At 45.1% G+C, this 17,011-nt stretch overlaps 1 protein-coding gene across 2 annotated transcripts in view; it reads left to right on the forward strand.

Moving 5' to 3' along the window:
* Nucleotides 1-3,071: 3,071 nt before the first annotated feature.
* Nucleotides 3,072-17,011, forward strand: part of LOC128693193 (irregular chiasm C-roughest protein-like) — a 248,479-nt gene continuing 234,539 nt past the window's right edge. For both annotated transcript variants that reach the window (XM_053782672.2, XM_053782673.2), the window contains exon 1: nucleotides 3,072-4,257. In XM_053782672.2, the coding sequence (XP_053638647.2) occupies nucleotides 4,191-4,257 (67 nt within the window). In that variant the 5' untranslated portion in view covers nucleotides 3,072-4,190. The remainder of the gene's footprint in view (nucleotides 4,258-17,011) is intronic.

Here is a 17,011-nt window from a genome sequence, read left to right on the forward strand (position 1 = left end):
GTAGAATACTCTACTGCCAGTAGATGTGTACCATTAGGTGTTCAGGTACCTACTGCTTCTAAAGCCAGTAGATGTGTACCATTAGATGTTCAGGTACCTACGGCTTCTAAAGCCAGTAGATGTGTACCATTAGATGTTCAGGTACCTACTGCTTAGATGCGTACCGTGAGGTGCTCAGGTACTTAATGCTCTAAGGCCGGCTCAGCAGTCCCCACATTGGGTTTGATGACGTACCCAGTGGTACTGCCGGCCGGCAGGTTAACTATTTAACCGCTAGTTTGGCAGGGGGCCGTAACAGGCTACATAATACAGTACGAGGCTACATAATACAGTATGAGGCTACATAATACAGTACGAGGCTACATAATACAGTATGAGGCTACATAATACAGTACGAGGATACATAATACAGTACAAGGCTACATAATACAGTATGAGGCTACATAATACAATACTAGGGTACCTAATACAGTATGAGGCTACATAATACAGTACGAGGCTGCATATTACAGTATGAGGCTGCATAATACAGTATGAGCCTACATATTACGGTATGAGGCTACATAATACAGTAGGAGGCTATATAATACAGTACGAGGCTACATAATACAGTACGAGGCTACATAATACAGTATGAGGCTACATAATACAGTACGAGGCTACATAATACAGTATGAGGCTACATAATACAGTACGAAGCTACATAATACAGTATGAGGCTACATAATACAGTATGAGGCTACATAATACAGTACGAGGCTACATAATACAGTACGAGGCTACATAATACAGTATGAGGCTACATAATACAGTACGAGGCTACATAATACAGTATGAGGCTACATAATACAGTACGAGGATACATAATACAGTACAAGGCTACATAATACAGTATGAGGCTACATAATACAGTACAAGGCTACATAATACAGTACGAGGCTACATAATACAGTATGAGGCTACATAATACAGTACGAGGCTACATAATACAGTATGAGGCTACATAATATAGTACAAGGCTACATTATACAGTACAAGGCTACATAATACAGTATGAGGCTACATAATACAGTATGAGGCTACATAATACAGTATGAGGTTACATAATACAGTACGAGTCTTAATACAGTATGTGGCTGCATATTACAGTATGAGGCAACATAATACAGTATCAGGCTACAAAATGCAGTATAATATACATGACGCAGTATGAGGCTACATAATACAGTGTAAGGCTACATAATGCAGTAGGAGGCTAGAAAATACAGTACGAGGCTGCATATTACAGTTTGAGGCTACATAATACAGTGTGAGGCTACATAATACAGTACAAGGCTTAATATAGTATGAGGCTACGTAATACAGTACGAGGTTACATAATACAGTATGAGGGTACATAATACAGTGTGAGGCTACATAATACAGTGTGAGGTTACATAATACAGTGTGAGGCTACATAATGCAGTGTGAGGCTACATAATACAGTATGAGGGTACATAATACAGTGTAAGGCTACATAATACAGTACGAGGTTACATAATACAGTATGAGGCTACATAATGCAGTAGGAGGCTACATAATACCGTGTGAGGCTACATAATGCAGTATGAGGCTACATAATACAGTACGAGGCTACATAATAAAGTACTTGGCTCCATAATACAGGATGTGGCTACGTAATACAGTACGAGACTTCATAATGCAGTACGAGGCTACATAATACAGTACTAGGCTACAGAATACAGTCTCAATATTAGAAAAAAACACCAGTGTTCTATATGCTGTTTCAACATAATGTTATTAGACTGTAAACTGTGTTCAGCGAGTCTTCAAGTCTGGTCATTATCGTCCACTTGTTTGGAGGACAGTCTTGTTGCACTTTGTCTGGAAATACCTGGCTCAAGTCTGCAAATACCTTGCTCAAGTCTGGAAATACCTTGCTGGAGTCTGGAAATACCTTGCTCAAGTCTGGAAATACCTTGCTGGAGTCTGGAAATACCTGGCTCAAGTCTGGAAATACCTTGCTTATGTGCTCTGTGCCTGTTGAGTAGTCTAATACTGCTTCCTGACTCCCAGTGTTATGTGGGCATGTGTTTCCTGTTTCTCTCACGGTGTTCTGTGTTGCCTGCGTCTCCCTCACGATGTTCTGTGTTGCCTGCGTCACCCTCACTGTGTTCTGTGTTGTCTGCGCCACCCTCACTGTGTTCTGTGTTGCCTGCGTCTCCCTCACGGTGTTCTGTGTTGCCTGCGTCACCCTCACTGTGTTCTGTGTTGCCTGCGTCTCCCTCACTGTGTTCTGTGTTGCCTGCGCCACCCTCACTGTGTTCTGTGTTGCCTGCGTCTTCCTCACGGTGTTCTGTGTTGCCTGCGTCACCCTCACTGTGTTCTGTGTTGCCTGCGTCACCCTCACTGTGTTCTGTGTTGCCTGCGTCACCCTCACTGTGTTCTGTGTTGCCTGCGTCTCCCTCACGGTGTTTTGTGCTGCCTGCGTCTCCCTCACGGTGTTCTGTGCTGCCTACGTCTCCCTCACGGTGTTCTGTGCTGCCTACGTCTCCCTCACGGTGTTTTGTGCTGCCTGCGTCTCCCTCACGGTGTTCTGTGCTGCCTACGTCTCCCTCACGGTGTTCTGTGCTGCCTGCGTCTCCCTCACGGTGTTCTGTGCTGCCTACGTCTCCCTCACGGTGTTCTGTGCTGCCTGCGTCTCCCTCACGGTGTTCTGTGCTGCCTACGTCTCCCTCACGGTGTTCTGTGCTGCCTACGTCTCCCTCACGGTGTTCTGTGCTGCCTGCGTCTCCCTCACGGTGTTCTGTGCTGCCTACGTCTCCCTCACGGTGTTCTGTGCTGCCTGCGTCTCCCTCACGGTGTTCTGTGCTGCCTACGTCTCCCTCACGGTATTCTGTGCTGCCTGCGTCCCTCACGGTGCTCTGTTTTTTCTTAACATTGTGGCGACAAAGTAACCACGAAGTGTCAACACTTCTGTGTACTGAGTTATTAACGATGCTTTATATTAATTGACTCCACCTGAACATGCTATTGTGTAGTAACTCATAATTAATCTAATTACAGAGAGTAAGACTGAATGTAAACAAACACAAGACGATAACAACCAAATTTTATTTAAAATTTACAGTGTGGAAGACCAGCGTCACTGTAGCAACACTCAGACTTATATTTGTGTTACATACGAACACGAATGTTACCATTAGTAGTGACCAGCGAGTGTGATATACGTATTTATAAGAGAAAAAATTAATTTAACATTGTAGTTGTTGTGAGTATAGATATTTTTGGCCGTTTTGATCAATTAAAGTGCAGAAAGGAAGGAGCATGTCACTTACGTAAGGAAAAGTGTTGTTTGTAGTGAGATGAGCAGCGGAGGTCAAGACACTGCAGTTGCTGCAACTGACATGAGCGTCTTAGAAAGTTGCAATGTCAAGCTTCACGAAAAGAAAGTCAAGAAGTAAAATATGAAAGTTAGACTGAAGTTGAGGCAATAAATATATACGAGTTGACGACGTTATAGAGCAAGTCTCAGGAACCTAGACACTATAAGGTGTGGTGCACTGTAAGGTGTGGTGCACTGTAAGGTGTGGTGCACTATAAGGTGTGGTGCACTATAAGGTGTGGTGCACTGTAAGGTGTGGTGCACTGTAAGGTGTGGTGCACTGTAAGGTGTGGTGCACTGTAAGGTGTGGTGCACTATAAGGTGTGGTGCACTATAAGGTGTGGTGCACTATAAGTTGTGGTGCACTATAAGGTGTATGGGGAGACGTAGACTCAGCCACTTGCACCCAACTTAATACAAACTCAGATATAAAGAAGTTCTCTCACCGCCACATAACTGTCTCAGTGGTTCAAGGCTGCCGTCAGAACCCCGAGTGTCTCTCTTACTTAAATGTAAACTCATTAAAGTCATGGCATATGTAATTCAGTGATATCTCTAAATCACCATCTATCACTGAACTTTCCATGTAGTTATACTGCAGAAGTGTCCGCTACAACACCTTAACATATTTTTTCGACTCAGAGGACTTGTTTAATGCGCACTATCATCACCAGTCAGGGTAATAATCTCCTCCCCAACTGACTTAGCAACAACTGGAGGCCTCATTTACACTCCAGCTGGCCTCGGACCTCTATCAAGAGGAAGCATTTCATCAGCTGCTACTGGAATTTCAGCAGCTGGGTTCATGACGGTTGGACGCTGGCTGGAGTTAGCAGTGACGATCATGGTTCTTGCAGCCACACCCGCCACTGGTAAGTCTACAGTGTATTGTGTGTTTATTTATCTAAGTAGGAGTCACCTTTCAAGTTAAGAATCCTTTCATGCAAAACGAGGTAAAGGACAGCTCAATTTGGAAATTTTATGTTTGATATTTTAACTATAAGGTCAGCTGTGGCAGTAGTAGGAGTACTAGAAATAAGATACATTAGCTAAGATTAATTGCATGTGCAGGAAGCATAGATATTATTGTTGTAACAGAGACCTGGTTTAACCTGAATGATAGATAAATGTCTTCTAAATGCCACACACAAAACTATAAATTATTCCACACCAGCTGGGTCAACGGAAGGATGGTGGAGTGGCGATGTGTGGGCCAGTAGGCCTTCTGCAGTGTTCCTCCATTCTATTTGGTTTCAGGTTATGGAGGGACGTGAAAGTTAAACTTGAATGCCGTTTACAGATCCCAAACCTTGAGAGGGAACATAATAAACATATATGGGACTAAATTACTAAGACAGCAAGATAAACAAACATCGCCTTAATTGTCGATTTAAATTTTAGCCAAATTAACTGGAGAAATTTGACAGGAAATCTTGAGTCTAACGACTTTCTAGATAAGATCCAGGATTATTTTTTAAACCAGTTTGTAACAGAACTAAGGACCAGACTAGTGTGATCATCCTGCGGAGATGGTTACCAATATGACGCTTTTCAAAGCATAGTTCAACCTGCCTTGGCAACATATGTTCAAAATAGACCGTAAATGGATAAACAATAGAATAAAACATTCACAGGAGAATCAAAAAGGAATAATGACACTTATTGAATCATATATTCAATTAAAGAGACAAATCAAGAAAGGAATAACAATAGCTAAAAGAGAGATAATGAAATTAAAGTCACAAGGGAATAGAAGACCAATACAAAGTGTTTCTTTAAGATATATTAGCATAAGGTTAACTAGACCCACTAAAAGTGGCTCAGGTCAGCTTACCGTCAGTGACTAAGTAATGTGTACAATCTTCAGCTCTTATTTCCTCTCAGTTTTTACACAGGAAGATACTAGCAACTTTCCAAAACTAAAAAATTATGCAGATCTGGACGAAAATAAGTTATGCACGATCAAAGTAACTAGTGACACGGTTCTCACAGAAATATTAAAGCCAAACAAATCACCGAGTCTTCATGAAATCTTCTTAAGGGTTATAAAGGAATGTAAGAAGAAACTTAGCAAATACTAATTAGCCTAATCTTCCTTGTGGGGAAATTTATAGAATCCATTATTGCAGAGGCTATTCGAGGCAACCTTGAAAGACAAACTGATCAACGTTGTAATGGGGAGCCCATCACTTCTGTTTTCTCAGTAAAATATTTGGGAATCCCCTTTGACCCCATGCATGTCAGGAGAACTAATAGGGAACCGTGTAGTAAGGAAAGCGAATGCCAGACTGAAGTTCCTCAACAGACAAGCACAGCGTCTACCTACTAAGGCACAGTGTCTACCTACTAAGGCACAGTGTCTACCTACTGAGTCATATTGTCTACCTACTGAGGCTCACAGGACCCTATGTCTAGTCCTTATACAATGTCATATGGACTACGCTTGCTCTTCATGGTACTCTGCCTTGACAAGAAAACTGAAAGACAGACTACAAGTCACCCAGAACAAAATGGTAAGATTCATTCTAGACCTGAGTCCTAGAGAGCATGTAGACCTGGGTCCAAGAGAACATGTAGACCTGGGTCCAAGAGAGCATGTAGACCTGGGTCCAAGAGAGCATGTAGACCTGGGTCCAAGAGAGCATGTAGACCTGGGTCCAAGAGAGCATGTAGACCTGGGTCCAAGAGAGCAAGTAGACCTGGGTCCAAGAGAACATGTAGGCCTGGGTCCAAGAGAACATGTAGGCCTGGGTCCAAGATAACATGTAGACCTGAGTCCAAGAGAGCATGTAGACCTGGGTCCAAGAGAGCATGTAGACCTGGGTTCAAGAGAGCATGTAGACCTGGGTCCAAGAGAACATGTAGGCCTAGGTCCAAGAGAACATGTAGGCCTGGGTCCAAGAGAACATGTAGGCCTGGGTCCAAGAGAACATGTAGGCCTGGGTCCAAGAGAACATGTAGACCTGAGTCCAAGAGAGCATGTAGACCTGGGTCCAAGAGAGCATGTAGACCTGAGTCCAAGAGAGCATGTAGACCTGGGTCCAAGAGAGCATGTAGACCTGGGTCCAAGAGAACATGTAGGCCTGAGTCCAAGAGAACATGTAGGCCTGGGCCCAAGAGAACATGTAGGCCTGGGTCCAAGAGAACATGGAGGCCTGGGTCCAGAGAACATGTAGGTCTGGGTCCAAGATAACATGTAGGTCTGGGTCCAAGAGAACATGGAGGCCTGGGTCCAAGAGAACATGTAGGTCTGGGTCCAAGAGAACATGTAGGCCTGGGTCCAAGAGAACATGGAAGCCTGGGTCCAAGAGAACATGTAGGTCTGGGTCCAAGAGAACATGTAGGTCTGGGTCCAAGAGAACATATAGGCCTGTGTCCAAGAGAACATGGAGGCCTGGGTCCAAGAGAACATGTAGGTCTGGGTCCAAGAGAACATGTAGGAGGGGTCCAAGAGAACATGTAAGTCTGGGTCTAAGAGAACGTGTAGGCCTGGGTCCAAGAGAACATGGAGGCCTGGGTCCAAGAGAGCATGTAGGCCTGGGTCCAAGAGAATATGTAGGTCTGGGTCCAAGAGAACATGTAGGCCTGGGTCCAAGAGAACATGTAGGCCTGGGTCCAAGAGAACATGGAGGCCTGGATCCTAGAGAACATGTAGGCCTGGGTCCAAGAGAACATGGAGGCATGGGTCCAAGAGAACATGGAGGCCTGGGTCCAAGAGAACATGTAGGTCTGGGTCCAAGAGAACATATAGGCCTGTGTCCAAGAGAACATGGAGGCCTGGGTCCAAGAGAACATGGAGGCCTGGGTCCAAGAGAACATGTAGGTCTGGATCCAAGAGAACATGTAGGCCTGGGTCCAAGAGAACATGGAAGCCTGGGTCCAAGAGAACATGTAGGTCTGGGTCCAAGAGAACATGTAGGCCTGGGTCCAAGAGAACATGTAGGTCTGGGTCCAAGAGAACATATAGGCCTGTGTCCAAGAGAACATGGAGGCCTGGGTCCAAGAGAACATGTAGGTCTGGGTCCAAGAGAACATGTAGGCCTGGGTCCAAGAGAACATGTAAGTCTGGGTCTAAGAGAACGTGTAGGCCTGGGTCCAAGAGAACATGGAGGCCTGGGTCCAAGAGAGCATGTAGGCCTGGGTCCAAGAGAACATGTAGGTCTGGGTCCAAGAGAACATGTAGGCCTGGGTCCAAGAGAGCATGTAGGCCTGGGTCCAAGAGAACATGTAGGTCTGGGTCCAAGAGAACATGTAGGCCTGGGTCCAAGAGAACATGTAGGCCTGGGTCCAAGAGAACATGGAGGCCTGGATCCAAGAGAACATGTAGGCCTGGGTCCAAGAGAACATGGAGGCATGGGTCCAAGAGAACATGGAGGCCTGGGTCCAAGAGAACATGTAGGTCTGGGTCCAAGAGAACATGGAGGCCTGGGTCCAAGAGAACATGGAGGCCTGGGTCCAAGAGAACATGGAGGCCTGGGTCCAAGAGAACATGTAGGCCTGGGTCCAAGAGAACATGTAGGCTGGGTCCAAGAGAACATGTAGGCCTGGGTCCAAGAGAACATGTAGGTCTGGGTCCAAGAGAACATGTAGGCCTGGGTCCAAGAGAACATGTAGGCCTGGGTCCAAGAGAACATGTAGGCCTGGGTCCAAGAGAACATGTAGGTCTGGGTCCAAGAGAACATGTAGGCCTGGGTCCAAGAGAACATGGAGGCCTGGGTCCAAGAGAACATGTAGGTCTGGGTCCAAGAGAACATGTAGGCCTGGGTCCAAGAGAACATGTAGGCCTGGGTCCAAGAGAACATGTAGGTCTGGGTCCAAGAGAACATGTAGGCCTGGGTCCAAGAGAACATGGAGGCCTGGGTCCAAGAGAACATGTAGGCCTGGGTCCAAGAGAACATGTAGGTCTGGGTCCAAGAGAACATGTAGGCCTGGGTCCAAGAGAACATGTAGGCCTGGGTCCAAGAGAACATGTAGGTCTGGGTCCAAGAGAACATGTAGGCCTGGGTCCAAGAGAACATGGAGGCCTGGGTCCAAGAGAACATGTAGGCCTGGGTCCAAGAGAACATGGAGGTCTGGGTCCAAGAGAACATGGAGGTCTGGGTCCAAGAGAACATGGAGGTCTGGGTCCAAGAGAACATGTAGGCCTGGGTCCAAGAGAACATGGAGGTCTGGGTCCAAGAGAACATGGAGGCCTGGGTCCAAGAGAACATGTAGGCCTGGGTCCAAGAGAACATGTAGGCCTGGGTCCAAGAGAACATGTAGGCCTGGGTCCAAGAGAACATGTAGGCCTGGGTCCAAGAGAACATGTAGGCCTGGGTCCAAGAGAACATGTAGGCCTGGGTCCAAGAGAACATGTAGGCCTGGGTCCAAGAGAACATGTAGGCCTGGGTCCAAGAGAACATGTAGGTCTGGGTCCAAGAGAACATGTAGGCCTGGGTCCAAGAGAACATGGAGGCCTGGGTCCAAGAGAACATGTAGGTCTGGGTCCAAGAGAACATGTAGGCCTGGGTCCAAGAGAACATGTAGGCCTGGGTCCAAGAGAACATGTAGGTCTGGGTCCAAGAGAACATGTAGGCCTGGGTCCAAGAGAACATGGAGGCCTGGGTCCAAGAGAACATGTAGGCCTCTGTCCAAGAGAACATGTAGGTCTGGGTCCAAGAGAACATGTAGGCCTGGGTCCAAGAGAACATGTAGGCCTGGGTCCAAGAGAACATGTAGGTCTGGGTCCAAGAGAACATGTAGGCCTGGGTCCAAGAGAACATGGAGGCCTGGGTCCAAGAGAACATGTAGGCCTGGGTCCAAGAGAACATGGAGGTCTGGGTCCAAGAGAACATGTAGGTCTGGGTCCAAGAGAACATGGAGGTCTGGGTCCAAGAGAACATGTAGGCCTGGGTCCAAGAGAACATGGAGGTCTGGGTCCAAGAGAACATGGAGGCCTGGGTCCAAGAGAACATGTAGGCCTGGGTCCAAGAGAACATGTAGGCCTGGGTCCAAGAGAACATGTAGGCCTGGGTCCAAGAGAACATGTAGGCCTGGGTCCAAGAGAACATGTAGGCCTGGGTCCAAGAGAACATGTAGGCCAGGATGAATTACAACAATTAGATATGCTGAATGTTGAAGACAGAGTAAAACAACTGAAATTAAATCATGTTTATAAAATTGCTCACCAACAGTGTCCAGAATATCTTGCTGCCAACTTTGTCAAGGTTGTGAACCAAAGCAATCATAGTTCTAGAGGGGAGAACACAACTGTGTAGTACCCACAGTCAGTGGCCAGGCTTCAAACAACTTTTATTGTACAGCAGTAAAGGAATGGAACAGACTGCCTGTACGCGTCAAAGCCAGTCATAGCATGAACCAGTTCAAGGAGAGAGCCAAAAGGTACCTAATGAATGTAGCTACAGAACTGCGTACTCCAATAAAGGCCTATCGTACACGGTGTACAGGGTCCTGAACGATTCCTTATTCAGATGCCAGAATGCTAGTCTAAGGTTTGCTAGGCGCTCATATGCTGCAGCAGCCATACATACATACATACACACATACATACATACATACATACATACATACATACATACATACATACATACATACATACATACATACATACATATACGTACCTCAAAATTGAAAGGCCTCTGGTTCGTCTCTGGTTCGTCTCTGGTTGTGGGAGGAGAATCATTTTTTATTTATTTTAGCTAACACACATGTAAATATAAAGAACTTTTTTTTACCTTATTCTTAGTATATCTTCTTAATAGTATAATAATAAGGTATCTCTTTTAAAATATAATAATAAGGTATTTAAAGGACCCAATGGAAATAAGTCACTTTGAGTTTTTTGGGTTATCCCAGGTTCTGTACACATATGCTGCTATGTGTGATATTCTATGTAACTATTTGTGTATACCTGAATAAACTTACTAACTTACTAATGAATCTCAGCACTTTTTACCACTGGAATTTTTGCCTTATAAATTTACTAACTTTTTTCACTAAGGCATTTGAGTTGGTCGATCCTGGTAAAGTTCCACACATGAGACTGGTGAGAAAAATAAAAGCACAAGCAACAGGGTAATTTTTTTTTCCTGGATCGAGTCTTGGTTGACAAGCAACAGAGTTTGCATGAATATGGAGAGACTGTAGTGGGGGATGCGTCACAAGCGGTGTTCCACAGGGGCCATGGAGAGACTGTAGTGGGGGATGCGTCACAAGCGGTGTTCCACAGGGGCCATGGAGAGACTGTAGTGGGGGATGCGTCACAAGCGGTGTTCCACAGGGGCCATGGAGAGACTGTAGTGGGGGATGCGTCACAAGCGGTGTTCCACAGGGGCCATGGAGAGACTGTAGTGGGGGATGCGTCACGAGCGGTGTTCCACAGGGGCCATGGAGAGACTGTAGTGGGGGATGCGTCACAAGCGGTGTTCCACAGGGGCCATGGAGAGACTGTAGTGGTGGATGCGTCACGAGCGGTGTTCCACAGGGGCCATGGAGAGACTGTAGTGGGGGATGCGTCACAAGCGGTGTTCCACAGGGGCCATGGAGAGACTGTAGTGGGGGATGCGTCACGAGCGGTGTTCCACAGGGGCCAGTGGTGGATCATTTGTTGTTCACAAATACATAAATGACTTCGATGTCGGAATATATACATAAGCAAATTTGCTAATGACACTAAAATTAGCCAGCAGATAAATTCCGATGAGGACAATATAGTGCTAAAGGAAGATCTGAATAGATTGATGGAGTGGTTGGAGAAGTGGCAGATGTAGTTTAATGCAGATAAATGTAAAATTTTAAGCCTGGGAAGAGAGAATAGCCAGAGCAGCGATAAGCTGAATAACGTAGATCTTAGTAACGCTGAAGGCGAATGAAATTTAGAAGTTCTGGTTACCAGTTGTCTAAAGCAAAAATAATATTCCATATGTGTTCGTAACAAAGCTAAGAGAAGTTTTAGTGTTCTTATCAAGAAGGATCAATAATATATAGGAACCCTGAGGTTACAATGTTTGTTAAAGCTTCGTTGAGATTATACTCCACAGTTCTGATCTTCATGTTACTTAATGGTCATAAATGCACTGGAAAACAAACAGAGAATGATGACAAAGTTCAACCCACAGTAATACTGAAACCCTCACTATGGTTAATCACGTTATGATGCGTGGCTCCCCTGCCTAAATCCTGCAATGGGAAGCTCCAGTTCCTCGGATCAAGACTGCATCACCAAGAACAAGTTATGTTTTCTTTCCCCCAAGAGTTTAGTTCCAGTTCCTCGTATCAACATTTCCCTTATAAAATGGGTCCTTGGAACAATATATTTTTCCAGTCATACATTTAGTGTTTTATGGTAGAGTTAATGAACTAAGATCACTAATTTCCTTAGACTTTCAGACGTATCGTTAGAATATTTGTATTTTATTCTCTACGATATCATCACATAAGACTCATTTTACCACATCAACGTCTTATACACATCCACATTGTGTTGTTACTGAGTTCTCATACATAAAACATAGTGGAATAAGGTGCATATTACAACACCTGACCACACAGCGGTAATATATCTGTACGTAATATTCATTTTACCAGCTCAGTGAACTAAAGATATATTCATTGTACCAGTTTATTCTGCCAAAGGTATATTCATTGTACCAGTTTATTCTGCCAAAGGTATATTCATTGTACCAGTTTATTCTGCCAAAGGTATATTCATTGTACCAGTTTATTCTGCCAAAGGTATATTCATTGTATCAGTTTATTCTGCCAAAGACATATTCATTGTACTGTAAATTGTTAAGAGTAAGCAGGTGAGCTGACAACTTGTGTGGCAGTAGGTACAACTACAGCAGGTGAGCTGACAACTTGTGTGGCAGTAGGTACAACTACAGCAGGTGAGCTGACAACTTGTGTGGTAGTAGGTACAACTACAGAAGGTGAGCTGACAACTTGTGTGGTAGTAGGTACAACTACAGCAGGTGAGCTGACAACTTGTGTGGTAGTAGGTACAACTACAGAAGGTGAGCTGACAACTTGTGTGGCAGTAGGTACAACTACAGCAGGTGAGCTGACAACTTGTGTGGTAGTAGGTACAACTACAGAAGGTGAGCTGACAACTTGTGTGGCAGTAGGTACAAATACAGCAGGTGAGCAGACAACTTGTGTGGCAGTAGGTACAACTACAGCAGGTGAGCAGACAACTTGTGTGGCAGTAGGTACAACTACAGCAGGTGAGCTGACAACTTGTGTGGCAGTAGGTACAACTACAGCAGGTGAGCTGACAACTTGTGTGGTAGTAGGTGCAACTACAGCAGGTGAGCTGACAACTTGTGTGGCAGTAGGTACAACTACAGAAGGTGAGCTGACAACTTGTGTGGTAGTAGGTGCAACTACAGCAGGTGAGCTGACAACTTGTGTGGCAGTAGGTACAACTACAGAAGGTGAGCTGACAACTTGTGTGGTAGTAGGTGCAACTACAGCAGGTGAGCTGACAACTTGTGTGGCAGTAGGTACAACTACAGCAGGTGAGCTGACAACCTGTGTGGTAGTAGGTACAACTACAGCAGGTGAGCTGACAACTTGTGTGGTAATAGGTACAATTACAGCAGGTGAGCTGACAACCTGTGTGGTAGTAGGTACAACTACAACAGATGAGCTGACAACTTGTGTGGTAGTAGGTACAACTACAGCTGGTGAGCTGACAACTAGTGTGGCAGTAGGTACAACTACAGCAGGTAAGCTGACAACTAGTGTGGTAGTAGGTACAACTACAGTACGTGAGCTGACAACTACTGTGGTAGTAGGTACATCTACAGCAGGTAACCTTGTAACTTGTGTGGTAGTAGGTACAACTGCAGCAGGTAACCTTGCAACTTATGTGGTAGTAGGTACATCTACAGCAGGTAACCTTGTAACTTGTGTGGTAGTAGGTACAACTACAGCAGGTAACCTTGTAACTTGTGTGGTAGTAGGTACAACTGCAGCAGGTAACCTTGCAACTTATGTGGTAGTAGGTACATCTACAGCAGGTAACCTTGCAACTTGTGTGGTAGTAGGTGCATCTACAGCAGGTAACCTTGCAACTTGTGTGGTAGTAGGTACATCTACAGCAGGTAACCTTGTAACTAGTGTGGTAGTAGGTGCATCTACAGCAGGTAACCTTGCAACTTGTGTGGTAGTAGGTACATCTACAGCAGGTAACCTTGTAACCTGTGTGGTAGTAGGTACAACTACAGCAGGTAACCTTGTAAACTGTGTGGTAGTAGGTACATCTACAGCAGGTAACCTTGTAACCTGTGTGGTAGTAGGTACAACTACAGCAGGTAACCTTGTAACCTGTGTGGTAGTAGGTACAACTACAGCAGGTAACCTTGTAACTTGTGTGGTAGTAGGTACATCTACAGCAAGTAACCTTGTAACCTGTGTGGTAGTAGGTACAACTGCAGCAGGTAACCTTGTAACTTGTGTGGTAGTAGGTACAACTACAGCAGGTAACCTTGTAACTTGTGTGGTAGTAGGTACAACTACAGCAGGTAACCTTGTAACTAGTGTGGTAGTAGGTACAACTACATCAGGTAACCTTGTAACTTGTGTGGTAGTAGGTGCATCTACAGCAGGTAACCTTGCAACTTGTGTGGTAGTAGGTACAACTGCAGCAGGTAACCTTGTAACTTGTGTGGTAGTAGGTACAACTACAGCAGGTAACCTTGTAACTCGTGTGGTAGTAGGTACAACTGCAGCAGGTAACCTTGTAACTTGTGTGGTAGTAGGTGCATCTACAGCAGGTAACCTTGCAACTTGTGTGGTAGTAGGTACATGTACACGTCCCGACGCAGATGTGACACATACCTCTGGACCCTCATAGGTAAACACGAACATGGTAAACATAGCTACAGCTCTTGGTCCATCATTTTTAGAGGTATTAAGATTATAAAATGTATTTAAAAAATTGATTAAACAATACTCACGTCATTTTATTTACTTTATACAATGGTAAAAACATTTTTTTTTATTATCACACTGGCCGATTCCCACCAAGGCAGGGTGGCCCGAAAAAGAAAAACTTTCACCATCATTCACTCCATCACTGTCTTGCCAGAAGGGTGCTTTACACTACAGTTTTTAAACTGCAACATTAACACCCCTCCTTCAGAGTGCAGGCACTGTACTTCCCATCTCCAGGACTCAAGTCCGGCCTGCCGGTTTCCCTGAACCCCTTCATAAATGTTACTTTGCTCACACTCCAACAGCACGTCAAGTATTAAAAACCATTTGTCTCCATTCACTCCTATCAAACACGCTCACGCCTGCCTGCTGGAAGTCCAAGCCCCTCCCACACAAAACCTCCTTTACCCCCTCCCTCCAACATTTCCTAGGCCGACCCCTACCCCGCCTTCCTTCCACTACAGACTGATATACTCTTGAAGTCATTCTGTTTCGCTCCATTCTCTCTACATGTCCGAACCACCTCAACAACCCTTCCTCAGCCCTCTGGACAACAGTTTTGGTAATCCCGCACCTCCTCCTAACTTCCAAACTACGAATTCTCTGCATTATATTCACACCACACATTGCCCTCAGACATGACATCTCCACTGCCTCCAGCCTTCTCCTCGCTGCAACATTCATCACCCATGCCTCACACCCATATAAGAGAGTTGGTAAAACTATACTCTCATACATTCCCCTCTTTGCCTCCACGGACAAAGTTCTTTGTCTTCACAGACTCCTAAGTGCACCACTCACTCTTTTCCCCTCATCAATTCTATGATTCACCTCATCTTTCATAGACCCATCCGCTGACACGTCCACTCCCAAATATCTGAATACATTCACCTCCTCCATACTCTCTCCCTCCAATCTGATATTCAATCTTTCATCACCTAATCTTTTTGTTATCCTCATAACCTTACTCTTTCCTGTATTCACCTTTAATTTTCTTCTTTTGCACACCCTACCAAATTCATCCACCAATCTCTGCAACTTCTCTTCAGAATCTCCCAAGAGCACAGTGTCATCAGCAAAGAGCAACTGTGACAACTCCCACTTTGTGTGTGATTCTTTATCTTTTAACTCCACGCCTCTTGCCAAGACCCTCGCATTTACTTCTCTTACAACCCCATCTATAAATATATTAAACAACCACGGTGACATCACACATCCATGTCTAAGGCCTACTTTTACTGGGAAATAATTTCCCTCTTTCCTACATACTCTAACTTGAGCCTCACTATCCTCGTAAAAACTCTTCACTGCTTCAATTTCTCAACATACAAATTTACAACCATTACAAAAATCACAACCACCACTCTACAACTACAACCATTACTACGTACAAGCACTCACAACCACCACTCTACAACTACAACCATTACTACGTACAAGCACTCACAACCACCTCTCTATTACTCACAAGCATTCACAACCACCATTCTACAACTCACAAGCACTCACAACTACCACTCTACAACTCACAAGCACTCAGAACTACCACTCTACAACTACAACCATTACTACGTACAAGCACTCACAACCACCTCTCTATTACTCACAAGCATTCACAACCACCATTCTACAACTCACAAGCACTCGCAACCGTCACTCTACAACTCACAACCACTCACAAACGCCACTCCACAACTTTCAAGCACTCACAACCACCACTCTACAACTCATAAGCACTCACAACCATCTCTCTGCAACTCACAACCACTCAAATCCACTCTCAACTTTCCCTTTACAACTCACAAGCACTCACAAACACTCACAACCATCACTCTACAACTCACAAACACTCACAACCATCACTCTACAACTCACAATCGCTCACCACCATCCCTGTAAAACTATCAAGCACTCACAACTATCGTTCTACAACTCACAAGTGGTCATAACCACTACTCTACAACTCACAATCATGTAGGTGGGTCATACCTGGAGTATACCCGGAGAGGGTTTCGGGGGTCAACGCCCCCGCGACTCGGTCTGAGACCAGGCCTCATGGTGGATCAGGGTATGATCAACCAGTCTGTTGCTGCTGGCCGCAGTCAAACTGACGTTCTAACCACAGCCAGGCCGCTCAGGTACTGACTCTAGGTGCCTGTCCAGTGCCTACTTGAAGACAATCAGGGGTCTATTGGTAATCCCCCTTATGTATGCTGGTAGGCAGTTGAACAGTCTTAGGCCCCTGACACTTATTGTGTTGTCTTTCAGTGTACTCGTGGCGCCCCTGCTTTTCATCGGGGGAATGTTGCATCTCCAGCCGAGTCTTTTGCTTTCATAGGGAGTGATTTTCGTGTGCAATTTTGGTACTAATTCCTCTAGGATTTTCCACGTGTATATTATCGTGTAGCTCTCTCGCCTGCGCTCCAGGGAAAACAAATTACGAGACTTCAACCGTTCCCAGTAATTTAAGTACCTTATCTTACGTGTGCCGTGAAAGTTCTTTGTACACTCTTCAGGTCAGCAGTTTCGCCAGCCTTGAAGGAGGCAGTTAGTGTACAGCAATACTGCAGCCTAGAGAGAACAAGCGATTTGAAGAGAATCATCATGGGCTTGGCGTTCCTAATTTTAAAGGTTCTCATTATCCATCCTATCATTTTCTTAGCAGATGAGGTAGATACATTGTTGTGG

The sequence above is a fragment of the Cherax quadricarinatus genome, chromosome 28 (genome assembly GCF_038502225.1).
Source record: "Cherax quadricarinatus isolate ZL_2023a chromosome 28, ASM3850222v1, whole genome shotgun sequence".
Lineage (NCBI taxonomy): Eukaryota > Metazoa > Arthropoda > Malacostraca > Decapoda > Parastacidae > Cherax > Cherax quadricarinatus.